The 25,307-nt window shown below is 48.6% G+C and overlaps 2 protein-coding genes across 8 annotated transcripts in view; one reads left to right on the top strand and one right to left on the bottom strand.

Moving 5' to 3' along the window:
- The window catches only part of TOMM34 (translocase of outer mitochondrial membrane 34), a 17,645-nt gene extending 11,550 nt beyond the window's left edge, over nt 1-6,095 (top strand). For 2 of the 4 annotated variants that reach the window (XM_045574310.1, XM_036419009.2), the window contains 3 exons: nt 2,008-2,155; nt 4,790-4,916; nt 5,161-6,095. In XM_045574310.1, the coding sequence (XP_045430266.1) occupies nt 2,008-2,155; nt 4,790-4,916; nt 5,161-5,265 (380 nt within the window). In that variant the 3' untranslated portion in view covers nt 5,266-6,095. Of the gene's footprint in view, nt 1-2,007; nt 2,156-3,054; nt 3,275-4,789; nt 4,981-5,160 lie in introns of those variants that run through there. The other 2 variants (XM_036419010.2, XM_045574309.1) reach the window with 2 other exon arrangements.
- Nucleotides 5,369-25,115, bottom strand: PABPC1L (poly(A) binding protein cytoplasmic 1 like). 4 transcript variants are annotated; one of them, XM_036419005.2, is made up of 15 exons: nt 24,865-25,115; nt 22,708-22,901; nt 22,095-22,210; nt 20,147-20,286; nt 19,889-19,983; nt 17,294-17,440; nt 16,960-17,055; nt 14,064-14,333; nt 13,221-13,305; nt 12,507-12,620; nt 11,898-12,004; nt 10,978-11,071; nt 9,497-9,627; nt 8,993-9,079; nt 5,369-6,938 (listed from the first exon to the last, which is right to left on the bottom strand). In XM_036419005.2, exons 1-14 carry the CDS (start codon nt 25,055-25,057, stop codon nt 8,999-9,001), a joined length of 1,863 nt encoding a protein of 620 aa, XP_036274898.2. In that variant the 5' UTR covers nt 25,058-25,115; the 3' UTR covers nt 5,369-6,938; nt 8,993-8,998. The 4 variants fall into 4 exon arrangements, 2 of the variants coding, with proteins under 2 accessions (XP_036274898.2, XP_036274900.1); XR_004984457.2 differs by lacking the exons at nt 5,369-6,938; nt 8,993-9,079; nt 9,497-9,627; ... (1 more) ...; nt 11,898-12,004; nt 12,507-12,620 and having other exon boundaries at nt 13,201-13,305; nt 13,874-14,333; XM_036419007.2 differs by lacking the exons at nt 5,369-6,938; nt 8,993-9,079; nt 9,497-9,627; ... (2 more) ...; nt 12,507-12,620; nt 13,221-13,305 and having other exon boundaries at nt 14,106-14,275.
- Nucleotides 25,116-25,307: the final 192 nt, after the last annotated feature.

The raw sequence follows: 25,307 nt of genomic DNA, 5'->3' as shown, positions 1-25,307 counted from the left end.
CCGTGTGAGTCTCTGGGAGAAGAAATAAAAGGGGGGAGGTCAAAGGCAGGTAGCCCTACACGGGAGAGTGTCCATCTTGACTGTAAATGAAGAGGCCATTCTTCAGGCGGGGGCTCACTGGACGCGCCAATAATGCTCCATGGGAATTATCCCAGCTCGGCAGCCATCCCCCTCCATACACAGGTGCTGAGGAGAAGCAGTGCAGAAGGGGTCAGGGCTGGAGCCTTGCGTGGGTGGGAGCAGTTGTCCCTTTCCAGGAGGAAACCTATCTGGCCATAGGCAGCATTTGGTCTGTTTTGTGGGAGCCTGTTAACGGTTCCCCCCTCTTCCCTAGGATGAACATGTGGGTGTTAATGAACTAGAAGGCTTCAGTGAACCTACCATTTGTTTGGTTCTTTCAGAATCACTGAGTCATGTGTGTTCCAGGTCCTGCGCTAAGCAGTGTGACACAGGATGGGCTGTAGTGGCCCTCAGAAGCTCTCAGTTTAATGAGAGACTGAGACAGCATTTTAAAATATAAAAGTAAGAACAGGGGCTTAAGAGTCTTTAGTATTCGGGGAGTTCAAAATCAGAATTGATGTGTGTGTGGCAGGGGGAGTCAGGAAAAGGCTAACGGAGGAGGTGGCAGTGGGAGGTAACAGGTTGAGCCGGGCATTAAAGGGTGAGTTCTTCAGGTGGGAAAGGAAGAAGGGACAGGAATACTTGGTAGAGACAGTGGAGTTAGAGAGGAATGCATGTGGTGTAACTGGTGAGCAGCGGGAGTAAGCAAGACTAGCATGTGGTGTGTGGCAGAGCCGGGGGGAAACTGTGTGCATATTGCAACCTATAGGCTCTACTTTAGAGAAACTCAAACACATTTGTACAGAAGACATGTTCAAGAATGTTCACAGCAGAACGTTAGTAATAGCAAAGAACAAAACTGGAAATAACACAGGTCACCACAAATAGGAAAATGGAAAACCAATTGTATTGCAGCAGTGAGAATGGATGAGCTGCTATAGGTATATGCATCAGCACAGATCAGTCTCAAGAATATAATTTGAACAAGGAGGAAAAGAAAACAAGGTTATAGAAGAATACATAGAATTATTTGTTCCTTTGCATAAAATTCAAAAACAAACAAATGGTTTATAAATACTATTGTATAAAGTAAACTACCAAAAACAAAAAGGGAAAGTATGTACAGCAGTGGGGATAATGGTTCCCTCCGGGGGTGGATTGACTTGAGGAAGAGCCCAAAGGGCTGTAAAAGTCCCCATAAATGCTGTTTCTTCATAAAGTGAGGGTATTGGTTTTACTCCTAAAACATTACTCTTATCATATATGTTGTTTTATAAAATAGCAGGTGATACAGTAGTTGGGGCTGGAACAATTAATTCAGGCCTGGAGGCCAGGCTGAGCAGCATGGATTGTACCTTCCCTCTCCTATTTCTCTCTGAAAGCTGGGGCAGATGTTAGGTGAGGCTCAACCCAGAACAGTGATGAGGAATAGCACTCCTCTTCCTCTTTCTGAAAGCCTGGGAGCTACACCCTTGCTTTACCAGGTGCTTAAATTTTAATTATTCTCCTGCTTTGAGTTCATAGGGGGTTCTACATTTTCTCGTGTAGTCTCAGATTTTCTCTGACAATAGTCCTGTGTAGAGGAGGTGTTGCCCCATTGTATTGGTGAGGAAATTTAGATCCAACAGAGAAGGTAGGTCACACAAGATCTTCCTGCTGCCAAGTGGCAGTGCCAAGGCTAGAACCCAAGGTGCTTTTTATCATGTGTTATTATGTGCATGTATAAGTATGTTTATATCAGGAGTCCTCAACCTCTTCTGAATGAAAAACTGTGTTTATTTCCCAGAAGCCATCAATTGGGGGGATCATTGCTCAGGAGGGACGCTTTACAGCAGCATAGGAAGCCTCTGGGGAGGGTTGTGGACAACTTAGACGATGCTGGAGACCTCACCGATCTCAGTCTGGCACCTGCTCCATGGTTTTTTCCTCTTCTGAATTTGTATCTAGTGCCTTCTTCTGGGGATGTGGAGAGAGCCAGAGCTCTGAAGGAAGAAGGCAATGAGCTCGTAAAGAAGGGAAACCATAAGAAAGCTATTGAGAAGTACAGTGAAAGCCTCTCGTACAGTAACCTGGAGTCCGCCACGTACAGCAACAGGTACCTCCCCCTCAGCTGCTGGCTGGGGATTTCAGGACATTGGACATTCCGTTCCATAATCTGCTCTTGGACTGCAGTGGGCTCTCCTTCCCTAGCATTTAGTCAGTATGTTACAGCTCAGAACATGCATTCACACTCATGTGGCATGATTGTTAGTGGCATTCACTCTCTTAAAGGGATAGAAACTGAGAAATGCCAAAGGGGAACCTGGGCTTTCTTAACCTCCCTCCCCAGAATTTTCATTTACGATGTCTTGCTATACAGACACAACCTCAACACTAGTCTTGTAGCCTTTCCACCTATTCTGATCCAACCCCATGGCTTCTCCAAAACCCTCACATTAGAAACTTTGGCCCTGAGAGCACAAGGCAGAACCCAGGATATGGAGTAATTACCGCCTGACCTGGGAGTGAGAGACGAGTCCAGGCCAACCTGGGGGTGAGACTCCCGGTGCTGTAGAAGACCCTGTACCTGCAGCACATGTTACTCTTTAGTTCAAAGATCTTGGACCTACTATAGGCTCACCCTTCCTTATCCAAATCTGTGTTTCATATTTTAGTGAGGTAATGTGGTCCATATACTGAATCACATACCATTTATGGTCGGGGACAGCTTGTGAAGTTAATTGTTAGCATTTCTGCAATGAAGCAGAAGTAAATTCCACATTCACATGTGGTGGTATAAAGAAAGTCTAGCCTTGCCCTAGCCAGTTTGACTCAGTGGATAGAGCATCAGCCTGAGGACCAAAGGGTCCCAGGTTTGATTCCAGTCAAGGGCATGTACCTTGGTTGCAGGCACCTCCCTGGCCCCAGCCCTGGTCAGGGCTTGTGCAGTTAAGAGTTAGCAACCAATCGATGTGCTTCTCTGTCTTTCCCTCTTTCTTCCACTCTCTCTAAAAGATTGATGGAAAAATATCCTCCAGTGAGGATTAACAAAACAACAAAAAAGAAAGACTTAGCCTCATGTTGGTTCAAGTCAGAGTTTACTGCCTAAGGAATTGAAAAGATAACTTTCAAACTGAAGCTTAAATTGTGGACCTGTGGTTTTCCTGGCTGATTGGAACAGGGTGCCTCCGTCTGCCAGGCTAACTTGAAAAAGAGGGCTGCAGCATCTTTTCAAGTTAGCCTGGCAGACGGAGGCATCCTGTTCCAATCAGCCAGAGAAAGAGACGTTAGGCCTTGCTCACCTCATGTTCCTGGAGACCTCTGGGAACCCATTTTCATGCACATGTGTCTGTGTCACAGTGTTAAGTACTGTTGCTTTATAATATTTTTTAGGCTGGTCTTTTCCTTGTACTTCTCAATCCAAGCATCCCTGGCTATTTCCCCAGATTTGCTCTTCTAGCTAAACCAATTGACAAATTCCCAAGAGTGTTTTGGATTTTTGACTGGGATTACATTGAATCTATTGATTTAACTTAGAGGACTGATAACTACAAAACTAAATTTTCCATCCATTGTGACTGAAATTACACCACATCCTGGATGTCATCTCAATGCCCCATCATGCACATGCCCTGTGAGCATCACCTTGGGCTCACTTCAGTTCTCTGAGTGCAGTTGATACCTAAGTGGATATCACCACTCTGGTACCTGGCCCCTACAGCTGGCCAGCTCCTGCATGGACCTCCAGAGACTCATTTTCTCCTACAACAATTCTTCAGCCTAGGTCATGGTCCCATTTTATCTGAGAAAACAGGTTTGGAAAGGTGGATTAACAAGCACAAGTTAAACAACTCATACATGGTAGAGTTGTGACTGAAGCCAGGTCTTTGTAACTCCAAAGCTTGGGTTCCTTTCACTCACTCACTTTATCTTTAAGACTGCTTTGTAATAGAAAAAAATAAATAAATAGGTACATACAACTAAGTGACTACTTTATACCCGTTGAAAATGATGAGGTGGAATGGATGGATTTCCATACTGAGCTCCAAGATATCGTTTTTAGTGACTGTCTTTGGAGAAAGGACTAGAATTGAGATAAACACACTTTCCCCCATAGGCGCAGAGTGGCTTGGATGGATGAGCAGGACTTTTTTTCCCCAATATTTTATTTTGAACATTTTTAATATAAGTTGAAAGATTTTTCATTGAACACCCATATTCTTACCATCTAACTTCATAATTAACATTTTGTTGCATTTGCTTTATCACTATTTAGCCATCTGCTGATCCATGTTTATTTTTTATGCTTTTCAAAGTTGCAGACACCTATATATCTCGCCCTCATACAACAGCATACATATCATTAATTAAATCTCAGTATTTTTCTTAAAGCAGGTAACTTTTTAATCTGTCAGGGGGAAGGTTTCAGGAAACTTTTTCTTGGCTTCAAAGAGCATAGTATGGGGATATGAGGTAGACTAAATGCTGGAGCTCAGTGAGGCCCGGGCTGGAGGCAGGAGAAGCCAGGGTGAGTCCAGGTCTGCCCCTCAGGAGGAGTAGAAACTTAAGGCGCTTCACCCCTAAGCCGCGTTTTCACTGTGGAAAGGGGCTGGGTTGATGAGAGGACTGAGAACATGTAAAGTAAGCAGCACAGTGTAGGTAGGTGTTCAGGGAATCAGGGTCACTCCTCAAACCGTCTGGTTCTGGGTGGCCCCTAAGTGACTGACCCCTCGGAACGATCTTCCGTCAGAGCGCTCTGCTATTTGGCTCTGAAGCAGTACAAGGAAGCGGTGAAGGATTGCACAGAAGCACTCAAGCTGGATGGGAAGAACGTGAAGGCATTTTACAGACGGGCTCAAGCCTATAAGGCACTCAAGGTAAGATCCTCCTTAACTAAACTACAGGCATCTGTGCCTGTGGTGGCACCTCCAGATGGTCAAGGTGGTGTTTGCTACATCCCTTTGCATCCGGGGGCCCAGGCAGCTCCTGTCAGACCTATATGCTGGGGTTTGAAAAGCTTCTCTGTCTCAGCAGCTGTCTTTCCCCTCTCGCCTCCCACCCCGCTTAATCTCACCTCAGTCATGGTGCCATCCTCACACCCTTCCTTCTCTCTTCCATTAGGACTATAAATCCAGCTTTGCAGACATCAACAGTCTCCTGAAAATCGAGCCTAAGAATGTCCCTGCACAGAAGTTGCAGCAAGAAGTTAACCAGATCTTAAACTAAAATCCCAAAAGGGCAGCAGAAAACCTCCACTGGATGCCTTCCTCTGTGTGTTTCTGGGACCCAGCATGCCCCCAAGTGAGCTCTGAAGCACCCTCCCTCTGCCCTACAAAGCGGCAGTAGCCTCCTACCCCTTAAGAGGCTGTGTTCACATTAAGCTCAGTGCAGCAAAAAACACATTGTTTTTCTGGGAAGGTCCCATGCTATGCTGAAGCCCTGTTCTCCATCCCCCTGCCTGGACAGCTAGCAGATCACACAAACAGGTCCTTATCAGCAAGCGCTGGGCCCTGTCCCTGCCCTGAGCATGCTCCAGACTGAGTGCTGCCCTAGGAGCATCACCAGACCCGCCTCACTGTGGTTCATGAGCAGATTAAGCTGGGGGTGTGGAAGCGGGGGCCACAGGACTAGAAAACCTTGGCCCATCCACACCTAAAGCAGCCTGTTGAGCTGGTTCTCCAGGGCTGCCATCCTGCCCTGTCCTTGGCGTATCCCCTGTGTTCTGAGTTCCAGCCCTTTTTGGCCAGGCCCCGCTTTGGTAGGGATGCAGAACCCTGACCCTGGTGTGGCTTTGCCTGGGGCTTGTGCTGCGCCTGCATGGAGGAGCCTGACTGTGTCAGGAGCCCAGAGGTGGCCACTTCTCCTGGAGGTGAGTGGGAAGAAAGGCCGCCTTGAAGTCAGTGACCTTCTGTTCTGGGCAGGGACTTTTGACCCAACAGTGGCCCTCCAGGCTTCTTATTTCTTTGTTATATGAAGTTAATTTGAACTGAACTGACTCGGTTTTGTTGAACTGTGTGTTTAAGCGATTACATTAAACATTTTTCTTCTACAAAAAATGTCTGTTGTACTTTCATTTATGCTTTTTTCAGCTCTGTGCTGAAAATTTTGCAATAACAATAAAAGCTACCACTTTTCGATTAGCATTCAGCTAATCATTGAACAAATCATTCACTGAAATGTCTGCTCGGCCCAGGCCCCACATTGCTGGGGAAACCATGAGTGAGTGGACACGGTCCCTGGTCTCAGAGGGCTGACAGTCTAGTGGGACAGTGAGAAATTAATCTGATGATCCCAGGAACAAGTGTAAAACTACGGCCAACTTACACATTTTAGGGGAGTCCTCACACAGTACTTTCCCTGCTACAAGGAAAAGGATCCCCGAGGAAGTTGGTTTGAGTTGAGCTCTAAGGTGGGAGTTCAGCTGGTGAAGAGGGAGGGTACAGGCCCTCATTGGGAGCACAGAGATCAGAAAGTGCCGCTCCGGTTCACCAAACACCAAACACCGTCTGGACAGAAGGGTGGACAGTGTCTCGCAGCCAGCCACGCTGCCTCCCTCTCCTGGCCTGTGTCTTGGTTCAGTTGTTTTCCTCTTCATGGAGCCATACCTGATGACTCCATAAAACAAAGCAGACAGAGTTTTCCTCATCCATTTGCCCGTCACAGTGCTGAGCAGTGTTAGCACGATGCTCCCAACCTCTGAGGGAGGAGTCCGCTGAGCAACCCAGCCTTGGAGCTGAAGCGGGTTTTGGGGTCCACAGACGCCGTGGCCAGGGACCATTTCAAAGCGGGAGCTGTACCCTCTAACTGCCCCCTCGTAAGCAGGCATGCCTCTTACCTGGTTTGAGGCAGGTTTAGTGGTGACATCCAGTCACGACTGACTGACTTTCTCTTCTTGAGTTCTAGAAGGCAAGTATGTGGATTTACTAATGAAAACTTAGAAGCTGAGACTATTACAACCTCAAGAAGCTTTTCCCTCCCTACAGGGGAGGAAAATCGTGGCCCAGAAGGTAGCTAAAGCATTTCCACAGGAGTTCTTCACGTTACACAGTCTTTGGTTCAGAGCCTAAAAGCAGTTGCTGCCTCCAGGGTGTTTCCCTGCACTGCAGGCACTCAAGCCAGGCATCCAGGTGTGGGCACCTGCAGCTTTCACTTCTCGGTGCTGCGTGGACAACCAATTATCCGTCCGCTGCACATGGGTGGGTGGTAGCTGCTGCCCCAGGCCCAGCAGTTTCGTGCTGCTGTCCACACCCTCTGTGTACTTCAGCGCTCATCCGGTTTCTGACCCTTACAACCAAAGCCCCAGCCCAGTCAGGCCTACCCTTTGCTCTGCCCCACCTCCCTCACCCAAGAAGGCCTCCTGGAAGACAAACCAGTTTGCAGCACTTTTAATGCACAAAAGGGGCGGGGAGGGGAGTAGTGGATTGGGGAAGGTGAAGGCGGGTGTAGTGGGGATGAATGGTAATGGACAGAGACAGGGTGGTGAACAGATGATGTGCTGTAGAATTGTGCCCCTGAAAGCTCTCTAATTTTATTAATCAGTGTCTCCCCAATAAATTAAGTAAAAAAAGAAAAAGGTCATGGGCTGGCTGCCCTCGTTCCACATACAGAGCTCAGGTACAGATACAGCCCTCGTTCCACATACAGAGCTCAGGTACAGATACAGCCCAACTAGGAAATAAGTTATGGTTCACAGGGCTTCAGAGCCAAGAGCAGGAACACTGTTCTCTTGTCAGCCAAGGGAGTGAGGATTCCAGTTTCTGAGGACAAAAAAGTAAAATTAAATGTTTCTATGAATTTGGGGGTGGGGGTTCACATTCAGTCTATAATAAGATTCTTTGGAGAAAATCCTCATACTTCAGGAACTCCCAATTCTTCAATCCTCTCTCACTTAATCTCTCAGAATATATAACATGTCAATAATTCAATGGCTGAATTCTATTTTATTCGTGTGTGTGTGTGTGTGTGTGAGAGAGAGAGAGAGAGAGATTCAGTAGAACCAGTTAGGTCCAAGTATTCCTTCTCATTTTAAACTTTAGTAAAACTTGGTATAAATGTAAACTCAACATTTAGGATTTGATGTTCTGATATCAAATGGCACAGACTGCAGACAGCCTGAGCGGCTGGGCCGTAAATGCAGCCTTTCTGTCACAGGCATGACAGCTCCCAACTGCTCATGTGACAGAAAGCTTTCATTGGGAAATAACTGCATTTGTTTACACACATTTATAAAAGCAAAAAGAGGTCTGTTTTTAGTTTGGTTAAAACTTTAGTTTTCAAAAACCCAGGAATTAGTAAAAATAATAATAATAATAATAATAAAATGAAGCACTAGATGTAGTAGAAAATAAACAGAGCTCTGAAAAAAGTTCCATGTAACAAAAATTAAATTCTATGAAATGCATTCAGGATTTCTTTTCTCTTTTTTCCTTTAATTCCTTTATGTTTGTCATATTCTTGTTTTAATTTTTGCAGTTACTCATAAAGTGAAAACAACTAACAAGATCTCAATTTCCCAAAGTTTAGCTATGTCTCTACTGGTGTTTTTAAAATCTTTACCAAATAAATATATGTGGTTTCGTTGTTTGACAAAAAATAAAAAATAAAAAAAAAAAATGTTTCTCAAGTATGGCAGACACCTGGTCTCCCCACTAAGAACAGGGGCTGTACCAAGCCAGGCCTTCAGGCAGGCAGACAGGTGCCAGGGGAAGCCAGGCCTATTAGGAAGATGGGGCCGGCAGCCAGCAAGAGAACACCTCCTCCCCTTTGATAGTCCGCACCCATTCCAGTCACACAGCTGGTCCTCTCCTTTGATCCTCACAGCTTCCCCCTGAGAAAACAGTGTCACACATGGTTCTCAGGGACTTTGTGAAAGCCGGCCAGTCCCTGCCCAGTTCCTTAGTGCTTCTGGGCTCAGCTACGTCTGTCACCGTTCTTCTCAACCCCACCCACCCACCTGGTTTCAATTACATTCGCTTTCATCTTCTCCTCCTCCTCTGTGGTCTGGTGAGCCTGCGTGCAACACGGCCAGAGCTTCTGCTACCTGTGGGACAGTGGGAGGGACTTAGTGCAGCTGCCTTAAGGGTCCCCGGAGAGCCCTGACCTCCACAGGCCTCAGCACACTACAGACAAGAGTTCCCCTCCCTCCACAGCATTTCTGCAGAACCCTCATCTGGCTACTGCTTGCCAGCTCCCAGGACGGAAACCCACGGTCACCTTCTCAAGACAGACGAACACTGCTGGGGAAATGATAACCCTTACAGAACACAGCTCCTTGTGCCAAAGCCTTGTCTATGGAGCTGCAGAGAATCAGCGGTGATTCTACCGCACGCCACGATTCTGCAGGTATTAGCAAGAAGATAAACCTCATCTGTCCGAGCAGCAGCCTGCTGGCTCATCTAGGAGCCACCTTCGCTCTCCGCCTGCCCTCTGGCGCTCTGCCACCCACAGCCCAGCCCACCTTGGCATTGAGGGACTCTGGAGACTCCAGCATGAACAGCAGTTCTGAGTTGTCGATCTCCAGCAGCATGCCCGTGATCTTGCCCGCCAGCTGAGTGTGGACATTGTAGATAAGGGGGTAGAGACGCTCACCTGGATGGAACAGCCTCTGATGGCTTATGAACACACACACCCGGCTGCTAGCCCAGCACCCCGGGGGCGGTATTGAGGAATGGAGCAGTGAGGCATCTGGGTGGCTGTCCCCGAACCACTCCTTCCAGACTGTCCTCTTACTTAACCTGGTGACCCTCAGCCTCTTTCCCAAATGAAGGCATAGCAAACCCCATTTTGGAGGTCAATCTGCAGCATCGTATTTGATGCTAGATATAAAGTAGCTGCATGGGGTCTGATACAAAGATGATTGCTCTTTAAAGACCAGCCTTGTTCATTCTGCAGGAAATAGTTTCAAATACACACTAAGATTCTAGACAGGATATGATAATGTTGAACCTGGTTTTTTTTTTTGTTTTTTTTTTGGTGGTTTTTTTTTGGGAGGGGGGGGGGTTGGAGAGGGAGGAGCCAAATACACCAGATAAATTCACCTTCCACCATTCTGGTACTTCTAATGACGGGGCCTAGTGTTGGTGGTCAGCCATTTTGGCAATATGTGGAAAGTCTAGCCAGGCTGGGGTGCTGGGGTGCTGGGGTGCCCTGAGTGTGAGTGGGAGAGATCTTCCCGTGATGAAAGTGCAGATGTTTGCAAGGATCTGCTAAGAGAGCCCTCTGCCTCCATTAAGCCCACTGAGACCTTTTCTTTGAGGTACAGGAAATAAAGACCTTTTCTTTGAGGCACAGCACTACGCCAAGTGAGCTGAGGAAACAATGGGGCGGTGGCAGTGGGGCCTGCAGAGAAGGGTTAGGAGATCTTGGTGGACTTGAAGAGAAGAACCTGCCAACCACTAGCTTGTTCATTCATTCAACAGTTAGTGGTGCCCTTGAGGAGGGCCTGTCACAGACTCGGGATGAACTACACAGGAAGTCAGGGTCCAGTGGTCCATTTTCCCAATGCACATTTACTTACAACCTCCCTGTAATGGGCACCATTGGGGCAGCTGATGAAATCTGGCAACAGCTTCTTCCCAGTCAGGGGAGGTGTGAGGAACCGTAACACCCTCCTTAGGGGCCATGTCCCAGCAGAAACCCAAAACCACACTCTTCCTCTTGACCCCAGACCTCCCCACATCTGGGGTCTCGCCCAGCCTAAGTCAAAGTCAAGTATAGCATAGCTGAAGGAACCTCAAGAATATCTCATTTGACCAGTATTTTAAGATGAGAGAACGGGGCCTAGATTACAGGCCCAACTCGGCAAGGTCACTCAGCAGATTGGCCAGCAACATAGCTAGATGTTGTCCTCATGTCTGACCTCCACTTGGTGCTCCCCACCAGACTAGTCAGCTCCCAGCCCCCCTCCTCTGCTCCAGAGCAGGGCAACCAGCCACTCACCGATCATCTGCTTTTGCTTGTGCGGGGGTGCTGCGGCCAGCATGGACACGGTCAGGGGTTCCTGTCCGGGGATGCACACAGCAGGCTCCTGGACCTGCACAGGGTGCCGGGGACACATCCCTTAACACCCGGACAGGCAAGGCCTTGAAACATTTAACCCTGTCAGGTGGGCACAGGCCTCCAGGAAGGCTCTGGAAGAGGGGAGCAGGGGGCCAGGCATGGACACCTGGGTGGGACAGAGTCTCCAACAAGGGCACGGTGGGCTGGCTGACAAAGTTACACTCTGAGGTAGATGTTTTCCATGGTGCTAGGAACCTCTAAATGCCCCCAGTCCATGTTGCCAAACGAAGCCACACCTTACTAATCCCTTTGTGTCAAACAAAGCACTTTTGATCCAGTAGCTTTTACGGCCATATTTCCTCCATACTTCTGACCCTTTCACATCTTGATAACATGAAGAGCATTTGCTCTTTAATGACTACTCTTGTGCATTTTGCAAGAGGTAGTTCAAAGCATACACAGTGAAATTCTAGACAGGAGATGAAAATGCTGAGTTTGAGACTTTTTGGGGGAGTACAGGGAGATAAATATACAGCCTTCAAACTTATAATGACAGTAGATATTTTCAGTTCTGTTTTGGTTAATCACATCCTTGCTGCTCAACACATAAGTACTAAGGAAATCCAAATTAATTTTGGTAATAACCCAGGCAAAGCAAATCATAACTAATAATAAAACGTGGTCCTGACCCTTTCCCTCCTTCTGTTAGTAAGGGTGATCATTTTTTGATTGTACCTTGTTAATAAGTGAAACTTTATAAGCCAATAAAAGGTCCAGAGGGTCAATGCCTTAGCCAAGGTTCTAGCCAACTCCCCCTTCCCCCCGGCGCCCAGATAAGAGGGCAGTTGGATCAGTCTTACCTCATGGGTGCTGGGCGTTTCTGAGGAATACCTCTGTGTCAGGAGAGGCCCACTTGGCATAGAGCACCCTGCCTCACCAAGGCCAGAGGTCTGGGTACCAATGTTGGCTGTAAGAAATAGCAGGGATGTTAGCGCCTGACCGCGACCCGAAGCGACAAAGCCTAGAGATGAGCATTCATGTAGAACTCGCAGCACATAGATCCACAAACATCTGCCACACGTGCTTACCTCTAGTCAAAATCTATGCCCTTGCTCATAGCTGTTGCTGTGAACCTACTAAGTTCAGATCCGATGCTAAGCCCCTACACTTATGATCTCATTCACCCACACAACAAAAGGGGAAAACTGTTTTCATCCCCACTTTAAAGATGAGGCAATCCGATAATAGTAGTTAGCAAGGCCACAGAGTAAGCGAACCCCAGGAACTGGGCCTGCAAGACTCTGGAGTACACACCAACTACTGTACCACACAGCCTCAAAGTCAGCCCTGCTCTCCAAGACGGTGAATGGCAAGGTCACCATGAAGGCTGGTTCGAACTCCCTGCTAGTGCCAACCCAGCACCAAGCCCCTGCCCCAGCCCCCTTGCACACCCTCTCCTCTGGCCTCACCCACTGACTGGGTGTAGGACATCTGGAGTGGCTCCTGGGGAGAGGCCTTCTCGTCACTGCCGATGTGGGTTGGGGAGAGCTGAGACGTGGTTGGTGACCAGGCCATCGAGGAGGCTTGAGGTACAGAGAATAGGGAAAGAGAAAGGGTGGCAGGAAGGGGGGTCGTTAATCAGAGTAGCACAGCACCCCCTGACAGTGCCAGGTGCGGAAGGGGAACCAGAACATTCACAGCAGGAAGACGAGTGAATCCAGCTGGTCAGGCAGACCCCCAACTCTTGGGAGGGGGTGTGGCAAGTTCCTATTACAAATCAATTCCCCATCTCCCCAGAGCCCCAAGGGGCACAGGCATCATGATCACAGCTCTTCGTCCCCCCAGACAGTTTCAGATCTTAGAGAAGGGCCACTCGTCAGCAACACGGCCAAAGGAGATTCATTTTCTCAGCTTCGCAGGAATCTCCAGCCACAAATCAGACTGAAGACAATGCGAGCCTTTTACAGGGTCAGTGCTGTGCTTGGTGCGCTTACCCCTATCTCATTCAGGCCCACATTCGGGAGAGGAAACTGAGGCTCAGAGAGAAAGTTACCCACCCAGATGAACTCTTTAGGAGGTGACAGAGCCAGGCTTGACCCCAAAAATTCATGTTCTTCAACCACCATGTCACACACTCCCCCATGGGTCCCACACTCAGGGGTGGAAGGGGCTGGATCACTCACTCAAGGGTCTAGGTGGCTGGGCCGTCCAGCTGGGGGGAGCCTGGGCAGGCGGGCCAGAGCCATAGCATGCAGCCTGGGCTGGAGGCTGTGGGAGAAGAAGACCCAGGTGAGGGGCTGCAGCAGGGAAAGTGGGAACTACATCCCCCCAAGGAGGTCACCGCAAGAACTCCACAAAGCTGGGATGTAAAGACCCACAAAGCTAGGATGAAGGCCTGCCTCCCATATTGGGACAGCCATTTCCCCTCAACTCTTTGGTCAAGATCTCAGGTTCAGTCCTCATCCCTGTTATCAGAGCCACTAGCCCAACGGCCTGGATACAATGGTGACGCGTCCTCTGGAACGTGTACCTCTGAAAGCAGTTGCTAACAGGAGCAGGAATGTCCCCATTCTAGGAGCCTCTAGTGGCTAACATCTTTCTGCTTCCTCGGGGGTCCCACAAGCTCTTTTCCCAAACCAGGCCCCTCGGAGGTGGTAGCAGGCACGTTGCAAAAATGGCCACTTAGGTTGGGGGAGGGCTGCCGACTCTGTCCATGTGGGAGGTCAGAATGGCATGGTAGGGTAAAACAATGTGTGTGGTCAAGAGACCCATGCTTCCTTTGTTTACTGCAGTAGTTCTCAAACTGAAATTTGACCAAAGAATCTTTTCAGCACACCATTCACAAATCTCTCTCCCATACGGAAGTGCTGTTTGACAGCGACACTCTTAGAGAAGAGTTTTCATCAGCTTTTAGAAATGGGGTTAAAACAGCCTGCTGTTTCAGGCAGAAGCAGGCTGGGAACTATGTCTGCCTGGAAGCTCTCTTCCTGCTCTGCCTGGCTGTCAGGCTGCAGGCAGGCCCTCACCTGGGGCACGGTGGGCAGGAAGTAGCTGACAGGCTGCTGGAAAGAGCCCAAGAGGGGGCCACCCAGGGCCCACACGTTGGAGAGGCGCTGCTGCATGAACTGGTTGGTCAAGATGGCCTTCCGCTCATCTTTGCGCTGAGCCAGCGCCACGTACAGCGGCTTGGTACCCAGGATGCACCCGTTCATCTCTGTCACGGCCTTCGTTGCCTCTTCTGGAGAGGAAAAACACACAAAGCCAAACCCTTTGCTGTGGCCACCCTCTGTCATCACCTAAAAGCAAGACAAGACAAGGGCTGCTGGGGGAGGGGAAGGAAGACCCCCGGGGCCGGCTCCCCTCCTCCCCCAGGGCCCAGCCTGGTCCTGAGCAGGACCAGCAGAAACTTACTATCGGGGTGTCCTGTCACCCTGCATTCACTGAGGCCCACCACATGCCAGATACTTGACACTCCCCACTTCACTATGATTCCCACTTTATAGGTGAGGAAAGTGGGGCTCAAGAGTGACCTTGCTGACTAACAGCTACTCATATTGCACAGACCATTCGCAGAATTAGGGAGAAGAGCTGCATTTCAGAATATCTCTCTCTCTCAATTTTCTTTCTGAAAGATTTTCTTAGGCTGTGGTGGGAAGCTGGCTTAATTAAATGTATAAACCGTCCTCAGAGAGGCTATCATGAAGTCAGATGATCGGCTAAGGTTAGCTAAGAATCTAAGACTAGGGCTGGTTCTTCAGCCAGGGCCACCATCTTAAACATTTCCGTTGAAGTCGCAGTGATGAAAACAATCTGCATTTCAACCACTTCTTGAGTTTTCTTTTTTTTTACACTACATATTTTTATTGATTTCAGAGAGGAAAGGAGGGGGAAAGAGAGAGATAGAAACATCAATGATGAGAGAGAATCATTGATCGGCTGCTTCCTACATGCTCCCTACTGGGGACTGAGCCTGCAACCCTGGCATGCGTTCTTGACCAGAATCGAACCTGGGACCTTCCAGTCTGCAGGCTGATCCTCTATCCACTGAGCCACACTGGCTAGGGCTGGGTTTTCCCAACTACTCATACAACTTCTTCAAAAGGGTGCTCTTTACAGCTATATTTTCTAGAGACTCCAATAAAGAGAATTGTAAAAACATGAAAATAAGTTGAATTTCTATTTCTGGTGCTTTAACATGTTAATTATCTTTTTGGTAGAAATAAAAGTCTTTTTTACCATTTAAAAAAAAAGAGTGACTCTTCCTGGGTCACCCAGCCAGTGGGTCACACATTCAGCCAATGTACCGTCCGGTAAACTCCCACTGCCTCCACAAGGCCTGAGCCAGGTCTTTCAAAATCTGGGGAAGAGGTTCTTAGCCTTTTAACTAAAATAACCTTTCTATTTTGGAATATTTATATTTATAGAAAAGTCTCAAAAATAGAACAGAGTTGCTGTATATCTTTCACTGAGCTTGCCTCCCCGTGTTAGCATGCTACATTCGTCCAAACTACCATAGTAACATTGGCACAGCACTATCAACTACAATGTTAGCTACTAGGCTATTAACTAAACCAGACATTTCATTTGGATTTTACTAGTTTTACTGCTAATATTCTTTTCCTCTTCCAGGATCCAATCCACATTACATTTAGAGTTCTTCATCTTTTTTAGGCCAGCCCTGCTCACCTCCATGAGCAATGGGGTTGAGATAATTTTTTTAATCTGCTCTATTAGAGCCCATGCTCTACATCGGTGATTTTCCAACAGTACTTTGCTACCTGCTTGACCTGAGAGTTCACAGATCCACAGGGAGGTCAATAGATGGGATCAGGGGGTCTGTAAACTCAAATGGGGAAAAAATGGCATCTGTATTTTCACATTAGTATTTCCTCCTATTTTGAATGTAAGAACAAAAAAATGTGACTTTGGGGGAAGAAAAAATATTTTCATATTCATTATTGCTGATCTCAAATATCTTTTATGCTAATTGCTACTTCATTAAACTTATAGTTTGATACATTAATAAAGAAGCACATACTGCTGTCACCTTAGTGTTTTGATAATTATTTCAATATAATTGTTTTTGTAATCCTATGAATTTTCCTTTATACATTTAAAACTATTCTCAAAGCCTGGCTGGTGTGGCTCAGTGGTTGAGCATCAACCCAGGAACCAAGAGGTCACGGTTCGATTCCTAGTCAGGCTCGATCCCCAGTAGCGGGGGCATTCAGAAGGCAGCTGGATTGATGTTACTCCCTTATCAGTGTTTCTATCTCTATCCCTCTCCCTTCCTCTCTCTAAAATCAATTCAGACATCTACATGCAATTTCTGACTCAGGCTCTGTATTAGGAGCTCTCTAGGGGATTTTAGTGAGCAGTCAGCGTTGAAGCAGCATCCAGTGAGCCCAACTCCCTCATCTTATAGATGAGGCTCAGAAGACATCTGCTCAAGGTCACAGAGCTACTGAGTAGAACAGTCAATCATCACACATCAGGTACTAAGAATGCTTAACAAATGAATAGATGAAGAATGATATAGCCCAACCCTCTCATTTTTCAGATGCAGAAACTGAGGCCCAGGAGGAGTATATCACTGGTCAAGACCAGACAACAAAGTCAATGGAAATGCTAAGACATGTATTTCTGGAATCTGGCATATCGTAGGCACTCAATAATGCTTGTCGAATGAACCAAGGTTTCAGTGTGCCCCAATAAGACCAGCTGTGTGCCTGGGACTGTATTACCATTCTCGTTCCCTCCAGTGCAGACAAGCTCCAACGGGGTCAGACAAAGCCCCCAAATCCAAAAGGTGTGGCTCAGCACCAACTGCCTGAAGGGCATGGGAGGAAGAAGGGGTGTGTGGGCAGTGAGAGGATAGGAGGGGGAGGCTATCTGTCCACTGGAGGCACCCACAGCCCTCACCTTGGCACTGGTGATCACTCCATAGGGAGAGAACTCTTTCCTCAGCCTCTCATTATCAATGGAGTCATCCAGGTTCTTCACATACAGGTTCACGCCCTGGAAGGAAAGGACACTGCTAGATACGCCTTCCTCCCCAAGCTCCTCCCTGACTTGTGTGGTGGGCCGTGGAAGCCCTGGTCCCCCAGCTTCCTGTTCCCAGTCCCACACAATACCCATACCCCCCATCAATCACACAGCATGCCCCTCACCTGGAGGCTGGAGCCCATACAATCTCTGAAGCCTAGTTCCCGGACGTGGGGCTGCTAGAGGAAGGAATCCCATTCGGGGCCCTCACCTGGTAATGGTTCAGCCGGTCCTGCTTCAACTGCTTCATCTGCTGGAACCTTCGCTTAAGCTCATTCTGCCGCTCCGCCCACTTCTGGGCACGGCCCACGTAGAGCAGCTGCCCTCTCACCTCCTTCCCATTCATGTCCATCACAGCCTGGGCAGAGAAGATGGAGTGACAGTGCGTGGTGACCACCCCATGAGGCCCTGGCCTTAGCCATGGCCTCCAGGCCCACCTCCCGATTTAGAAGGGACCATCTGCCAACCAGGCTGGCCTTGTTAGCAGAGAATAATTAGTACCAGGATAAAGGCCATCCACTTTTTAAACACATGGGACAAAATTTCAGAGTAAACTGTAGAGTTTTAAAAATTTGCTTCTGACTCTTATTTTAAAAAGGGAAATTGCAGTTTCCCATATTTGATAATAAGTTTATAGCTACCTACACATGGATTTTTTTTTAAAGCAGCAAGCATAATTCTTTCAAAATGGCATGACAGCATAATCGACATCTCCTACTTCATGTTGGATTTCACGGCATAAAGAATCCTTTTGCTAATTATGAGAACGTTTGTTTTAGAAATACTGGTGTTTTAACCCTGCTTGTTTTGCTTTCCTTCAGTTAACTGGACTAAGCCTACCAGACCCTAACTTGTCAGTGGCCTTGATTGCATGAAATCCTATATCTTTTGTGAGATATGAAATGTCTCTCTGAAATCCATTTACACTAAACTGAATTTGCATTGACTTATCTGCAAAAATCAGATAAGTACCGGCTCAATAGTTAGGATGAGATAATAGTGTTAGTAAAGAGAAATGTTGAAGGGAACTTACTTTTTCAGTGGTCTGTTCATTAGTAAATACTTTCACATAATGATGACTTTTGCTTTCCTGCCTAAATATGCAAATATATGTAAATATACATTGTGGACCCAGGAACTACCTGTTGTACAGCAGTCTTAAAAATCATTACCAAAGTCTCTAAGACCTTGGAGTTGATGGACCCCTCCAGCTTCATTCATCTACTCCCCCCTTGTCACTTTGCAGTTGGGGAAAACAAAACCCAGAGGGTGGGACTTGTCCAAGGACACACAAGAAGTTACCTTTCAAAAGAGCCATTTACTTAAGAACAATACTTCAGAGTCAGAAAGAGTTTATTCTAATCCCAGTGGAACCTAATACAAACCATGAAACCTAATAACAGCAGCAGAGCCCATATCAGTGGGGGGAGAAATGAGAATGTATGCAAAACCCCCAGCACAGAGCCTGGCCCATGCTGAGTGCTCAGTGAGAGGAGGCTGTTATGGAGATGGCACCGGATCCAGTTCTTCTGAGCTGAGCTCTTCCATGGCGGGTGATCTTAACGGGGCAGCAACCATGGGAAGAGCTTTATGGTTGGCCATAAAGAGCTTATGGGAGGCCAAATATAACATTGCTATTCCAGCTTTGTCATTGTATGACCTTGTACTATTCACTCACTCAGCAAATATATATCTGGTAGCTACTGACAAGTGTAATACTAGAGATTTAATGGTGAAACGAGACCCAGCCTCTACTCTGTTCTTTTTTTTATATATATATATATATAATATTTTTTTTATTGATTTCAGAGAGGAAGGGAGAAGGAGAGAGAGATAGAAACATCAATGATGAGACAGAATCATTGATCGGCATGCTCCCTACTGGGGGGAGCTCACAACCCGGGCATGTGCCCTTGACTGGAATCAAATCTGGGACCCTGCGGTCTGCAGGCTGATGCTCTATCCACTGAGCCAAACCAGCTAGGGCTCTACTCTTGGTTCTGTTCATGTGCTACTCATGGAGACAGACAGAAGGTTTCACAAGTTAAGTGATAACAGGAAGAGGCAGCTCCGTGAAGGAGGGAAAGTAGGAGACCCAAAGGACAGGCACTAGGTCGCCTAAAGCCACGCTGTCCAATAAGGTGGTTCGTAGCCACAAGCAGCTACTAAGCACTTGAAATACGGCCGGTCTGAATTGCGCTGGAGGTACCAGATTTCAAGGAACTAAGTATAAAAAAGGGGATGTAAAAAAAATCTCGACTTTTCCATTAAATACTCGTTGACGTGGTGATCATTTGAAAATGTTGATGTTGAATAAAATACATTACAATTAATTTCACAGTTGTGTTTTTTTTTTACCCTTTTTAATGTGGCTATTGAAAATTGTTTTTTTTTAATCTACTGGAGAATTTTAAATTGCATATGTGGCTCACGTTACATTTTTATTGGACAGCATTGGTCTAAACTGCAGGAAAAAGGAAGTGATGTGAGAAAACAGCATTTGGAAATAAGAAATAGCATAACACTTCCCTCCCTGCCTCAGTCCCACAATTCAAGCAGAGGGCAGTGGCTGTCTCGAAGGCCCCTTCTACCTCTTGTGCAGCACGAGCCTATAAAATAAGCAGCCTCACGGCTCCGAAGGCCCGGAAGGAGGCTGAGCCTTCGGCCTTCAGCACAGGCAGGAAGGGCCCTGGCTCGTGACCTTTCCTTCCGCAGGCAGCTGGAGCCCTCTGCTCCCGACCTCCCTTCTTCCTAGTCCTGGCTCAGCACTTCTCCGTGAAGCAGGGCGACGGGAGGAGGCTCCTACCTTCTGGGCTTCCTCGTGCTTCTCAAAGTTGACAAAGCCAAAGCCTCGGGACTGGCCGCTGTCATCCCTCATCACCTTCACACTCAGCGTCTTCCCTGGGAAGGACCAACCTGGCTCAAAGGGGAGCTTGGAACGCCCCAAGGTGTTCCCCTTTCCTCCCGCCAAGTCTGCAGAAAGCCCCAGGAGGGCCTGTCCTCCCAGCCTGGCTGGGGAGCAGAAGAGAAAGTGAGCCCAAACTCGCTCCGGAAACACACTCACCAAACTGGGAGAAGAGCTCCTCCAGGCCCTGCTCGTCTATGTCCGTTTTCAGGTTCTTCACGTAGACGTTGGTGAACTCCTTGGCCCGCACCCCCAGCTCAGCCTCCCGCTCCTGCCGGGACTTGAACTGGCTAACGAAGCTGTGGACACACCACACACCGACAGGGTAGGCAGCTGCCGGCCACCAGCCACCCCCACCTCAATCCCAGCCCAGCCCACAACCCTGGGTCATGGGAGCCAATTGCTACCGGCCTCTGGCCTCCGATTCCCTCATCAGAAGACTGGGCAGGACAATACTGCTTAGAATATACCCAAGGCTTCTGCAGCCGAGATTCTATGTGCCAGCATAAAGTTAAGAAGAATTAATTCTTGTGGCAAATACACGGGGAGGTCCTCCAGACACCAGGCAGCTGAGTGCACAGGAGATAAGAGCATGAACTTGTGAGTCACACTGGAATCCTCGCTCTCACCTGCCTAGCTGTGGGACCCCGGGCAAGCTCCTTAATCTCACTGAGTCTCAGTGTTCATTCCTATAAAATGGGATCAAACTCACACCACAAGGATTTGCTCGTTCATTTGCCACGTACACTGGGCAACAGTAGTGGGAGAACCAGACACGATCCATGCTAGTGCTGCTGTGGGGAGACTGAAATAACTTAAATACAATATTCACTTTAAAAATTGTCATCTCCAAGTTCAAGTCAACACATCTAGGAAAGTATCGTCGCTTAAGAAAAACAAACAAAAACAGCCAAAACCGGTTTGGCTCAGTGGATAGAGCATCAGCCTGGGGACTGAAAGGTCCTAGGTTTGATTCCGGTCCAGGGCATGTACCTTGGTGGCGGGCACATCCCCAGTAGGGGGTGTGCAGGAGGCAGCTGGTCGATGTTTCTCTCTCATCGATGTTCCTAGGTCTCTCTCTCTCTCCCTTTCTCTATGTAAAAAATCAAGCAAAAAGAAAAAAACAAAAACTGCTGTGGCCAGTTGGCTCAGTTGGTTGAGCGTTGTCCCATGCACCACGAGGTCACCCGTTCAATTCCGGGTCAGGGCACATGCCCGGGTTGCAGGCTCCAGTAGGGGGCATGCAGGAGGCAGCCAATTAATGTTTCTCTCTCTCTCCCCCTTCCTCTTTTTCTAAAATCAATAAAACATATTCTTTAATAGAAGGAAAATACAAAACAAAACCAAACATAAGAAAATTTGATAGTATCTATAGCACATTTAGCACAAACAAGTTGTCTCTGGCACTAAAATTTGGAGAAAACTGAGTGGCAAAGGTAAACGTGGACACATGATAGCTAATGAGATAACCTCTTTCTGGGAAAAGCCCACCATTGTTCAGTTTTGCTGACAGAAGCTTCCCCTGGGAAACCCTGGACAGGATGACTCTCCGGGCACCTCCCCGCTCAAAGCCCCCATCGCTCCACAGGGCTGAGCATGGGGCGGAGCCCTCAGATGTGCAGAAGCAAAACTGGGGGAGGGCACTGCCCGAAGAGATTCTCTCCAGCGTCTGCATCTCAATTTTCCCCTCTGTGAAGTGGGGATGATGCCAAACTGATACATATGATGATGGCCGGCCACGCATATGCCTACTTTGCCACCCATCCAAAAACCCCATGAAATAACACAAAAGGCTTAAGACAAAAAAAATCCACAGGCATGCTGAGAAGGCTGAGCCCATTGATGATCTGGCCATTCCTTCAGAATCATCACTTCGTTTACTCCTCAGAAAAATCCTCTAAGTATATGCCAGCAAGCCCATTTGTACTTGAGGAAAGGGAGTCCTTGAGAGCGTAAGCCACTCTTCCGAGGTCACAGTGCCAGGGAGAATACCGGCTGCTGCTCAGTGCCTGGGGCCCTTAGATGGTGGTGGGTAGCATGGGACCCCAGCTGGTGATGCTATGATTCTGTCCCTTCAGCTTCGGTCCACCCCAAGCCTGCCACTCACACTTTGCGGTTATTCAGCAGCATCCCGTTCATGGTGCTGATGGCCTGCTGCGCAGCCTCACGGGTCTCAAAATGGACAAAGCCAAAGCCTCGGGAGCCGTGGTCATCACACACCACCTGGGCCACAGAGACAATGAGCAAGAAGAGCAGCCAACAGGGGGTTCGGGTAGAACAGAACGGCAAGATGATAGAGCTAATATCTGAGTGCTAACTCTGTGACTGGGACAGACAGGGAGGAGAGATGAGATAGTCCAGCTAACAGCCCACCACTGCCTAGAGCCACCTGGCTCCCTGTGGGCACATGAAGGAGTCCAGCCAAGACCAGACCTGTTCAGCTGAACTCAGCCCAAATCACCAACTGCAGGATCATAAGCTAAGTAACAGCTGTTGGCAGTGCCTAAGCTTCAGGGTGGTTACACAGCAAGAGCAGACTGAAACACAGGCGGCCTCTGATAGGTATATGAAGATGGAACTGAAAGAATTACTTCCATTCTGGTCCTTGCTGAACCTAGAGGTTAACTGAAAAGACCTCATATACTGTGAAGTGAGGTGCTTCTGGAATACCTCTGCCACACAGGTGCTTGACCCAGACCCCCTCAACAGGGCACACCAACCTTGCAAGACAGGATGTTTCCAAAGATGGAGAAGGTGTCATATAAGGCCTTGTTGTCAATGGATTCCTCCAGGTTCTTGATGAAGATGTTGCCCACACCCGACTTTCGAAGTCCTGGGTCTCGCTGGGACCACATGATGCGAATGGGTTGGCCTTTGATAATATCAAAGTTCATTGTATCCAGTGCCAGCTCCGCTGGACAGGAGGAGAGAAAGGAGCAAGTTAAGGGGACCCCTTGAACCCTCAGGTGCTTAATTGGGAGCCTCCTTCAAAAAAATAAAATAAAATAAAATAAAAAGAATAAAAAAAAAAAGCCAATGTCAGGGTCTCATTGGAGATAAGAGCCTGAAGCTCAGGAGGGGTAAGAATTAAAGTGTATGGCACTCCTCCCACTTTTTAGGATCTCTTTCAACTCCTCACTATAGCCATGTGAGCATGGATTCCTACCCCCATTTTACAGAAGGGAAGACTGAGGCTCAGAAAGGGGAAAGATAAGTGGCAGAGCCAGGTCTTTAGTGGTCTCTAAAGCACATCAAGTAGATAAAAATGTAAAGGAGGGCTTCTATGACAAACAGTGGCAGCAGTTAGAGGAAATTCAAGCTCAGAGGTGCTGAGCAGCAGAGTTGAAATTTGATCCGAAGTAGAAAGATTTTGGGGGAGGCAAACATCACCTCTCTGAGCTGGTTTCTTCCTCTCAAGTAGTGATGATGATGATGATGGTAGTGATATTAACCACCCTCCCACACCTAACAAAGGGAAATAATACCCTCTACCTCTAGGTAGTCAGATAGGCTGAAAATTAAGTAAGGTATGCAAGGTGCCTTGTCCTTAGCACCTGGCACAAACAGATGGTTGGCAAATGGCAGTGTGTCTGAAAACAGCAGCCTGCGCCTGTCCTCTTGCGACTGCTATGGCCTTTACCTCTCCCGGGTAACATGCTGTCCCCTGCTTAAAGGATTCTCTACTTCCAGAGGATGGACAGGAACTGTGCAGAACTCAGTGGAGTCTGGTTTTTCCATCTAGTTCTACCAATGAACACCCAGGGGCTAAACCCCTTCTCTCTGGAGCTCAGCTTCCCCATCTATGAAGTCTGCCCAAAGGTCAGGTGTGCAGAGAACTTGGAGAAAGCTGGAAATGGCAGTGTGTGGGGAAAGCAGAGCGAAGGAGAAGTCCCCCTGGAATCCAGCTCAGCCATCCCCTGGGAAACAGGCTGAACCCCCCCAACACCCCTCCACACTCCCACCCCCCAGTTGGGAGAGACCTCCCCATTCACCCAGGAGATGCAGAGTAAGGGCGCCCTCTCTGGGCCTGATTGGGTTGAAGGCTCAGTAAGGGCAGGCCTTTTTGGGTTGTTTCTGGAGTCTTCCACCTGAATGCTGGTTACTATTTTTTTCCCTTAGGTTACACTTATTGAGTCCATACAATATTCTGGAGACTTCATAGACAGTTCTTCCAAGCCTCAGTTCTCATTTCACAGGTGCTGTGTCAAGTGTGAACTTTTGCTCAAGCTCACACCCTAGTGGCAGAACTTGAACAAAACCCGGGCTCTTAAACTCCTCTCTCACCAGAGGTGTGGGCACACCCATCCCGCAGGCGCTAATCAATCCCATCAGCTCTGAGAAACGGGTTGTGGAGCCTAAAGTGGAAGCGGCTTTTCTGGGCTTGTCAAGGGAACAGCGCCTGGTGCAGACCTCGTGTCAGCAGCCGGCAGAGGCCGAGCCCCAGCCCCAGCTCTCCAGGCTTCCCCACTGGTTACCTATGTCGCCTCCCACATCGCCCTCACCAGGTGCTTTGAATTTTCTTCTCCCAACCACTCTATCAAGCAGGCCCGCTCCCCATTTTTCAGACAGGCAAGGGAAGCTCAGGATGGTTGAGTAATTTGCTTAAAGTCACACAGCTGCTGGCTTTCTAATCCTAGGGTTGGCCTGGCCCTAAAGCCCTTGGATGTTTCCACTCAGCCTTAGTACCTCCCCTTTCCAAGCTGGAGCACCAGGAAAACACAGTAGGCGCACACTAATTGCTAGTTCCAGCCTCAGGGCCTCAGGGGGCTCCCTGGCTGCAAAACGGAAGATGCAGGAGCAGAGATGGAAGAGCGGCCGGCGGGGATGGGGAGATGGGTTCATCCGCGTCAGCCCGCCTGTCCCAGCCCCGGGCTCACCGTCGGCCGGCTGCTGGAAGTTGATGTAGGCATAGCCCAGCGAGCGGCGGGTGGCCACGTCGCGGCACACGCGGATGGACAGGATGGGTCCGGCCAGCGAGAACTTCTCGTACAGCATGGCCTCGGTCACGTCGGGGTGCAGGTCGCCCACGTAGAGCGAGGCAAGTGGGAGGCCCGGGCCGCTGGCGCTCATGGTGGGTGGGGACGAGGTGCCAGCCCCGCGCCCCGCGTGCGTCCCCGGGCGGTCCCTCGGCGGCAAGACTCTCCCTGCCCGCGCGCCCGCCCCTTCTTTTACCGCCCCTCGCGCCCGCGTGCCAATCGCCTCCGCCCCGGCCCCTCCCCTCAGCTCCCCACCTGGGACCCCTCAGCGGCTTAGAGGCCTCCGGAGGCGGGAGAGCCCTCACCTGGCCTGAGCTGGGGCCTGAAACCTGGGTTGTAATCCC

Source organism: Pipistrellus kuhlii, unplaced genomic scaffold (assembly GCF_014108245.1).
Source record: "Pipistrellus kuhlii isolate mPipKuh1 unplaced genomic scaffold, mPipKuh1.p scaffold_m20_p_6, whole genome shotgun sequence".
NCBI classification, from domain to species: Eukaryota; Metazoa; Chordata; class Mammalia; order Chiroptera; family Vespertilionidae; genus Pipistrellus; species Pipistrellus kuhlii.
The sequence above is the reverse complement of the archived record's forward strand: the minus strand, read 5'-3'. Positions and strand labels throughout refer to the sequence as shown.

What these genes read in the sequence shown, in the direction of transcription:
- PABPC1L (XM_036419005.2), bottom strand. Translation starts at nt 25,057, where the DNA reads ATGAGCGCCAGCGGCCCGGGCCTCCCACTTGCCTCGCTCTACGTGGGC. An exon ending in CTTCCAGCAGCCGGCCGACG is followed by an intron (nt 22,902 to 24,864) that starts GTGAGCCCGGGG and finishes CCTCCTGTCCAG; the next exon opens with CGGAGCTGGCACTGGATACA. An exon ending in CAGAGTCCCTCAATGCCAAG is followed by an intron (nt 9,080 to 9,496) that starts GTGGGCTGGGCT and finishes ACTGTCCCACAG; the next exon opens with GTAGCAGAAGCTCTGGCCGT.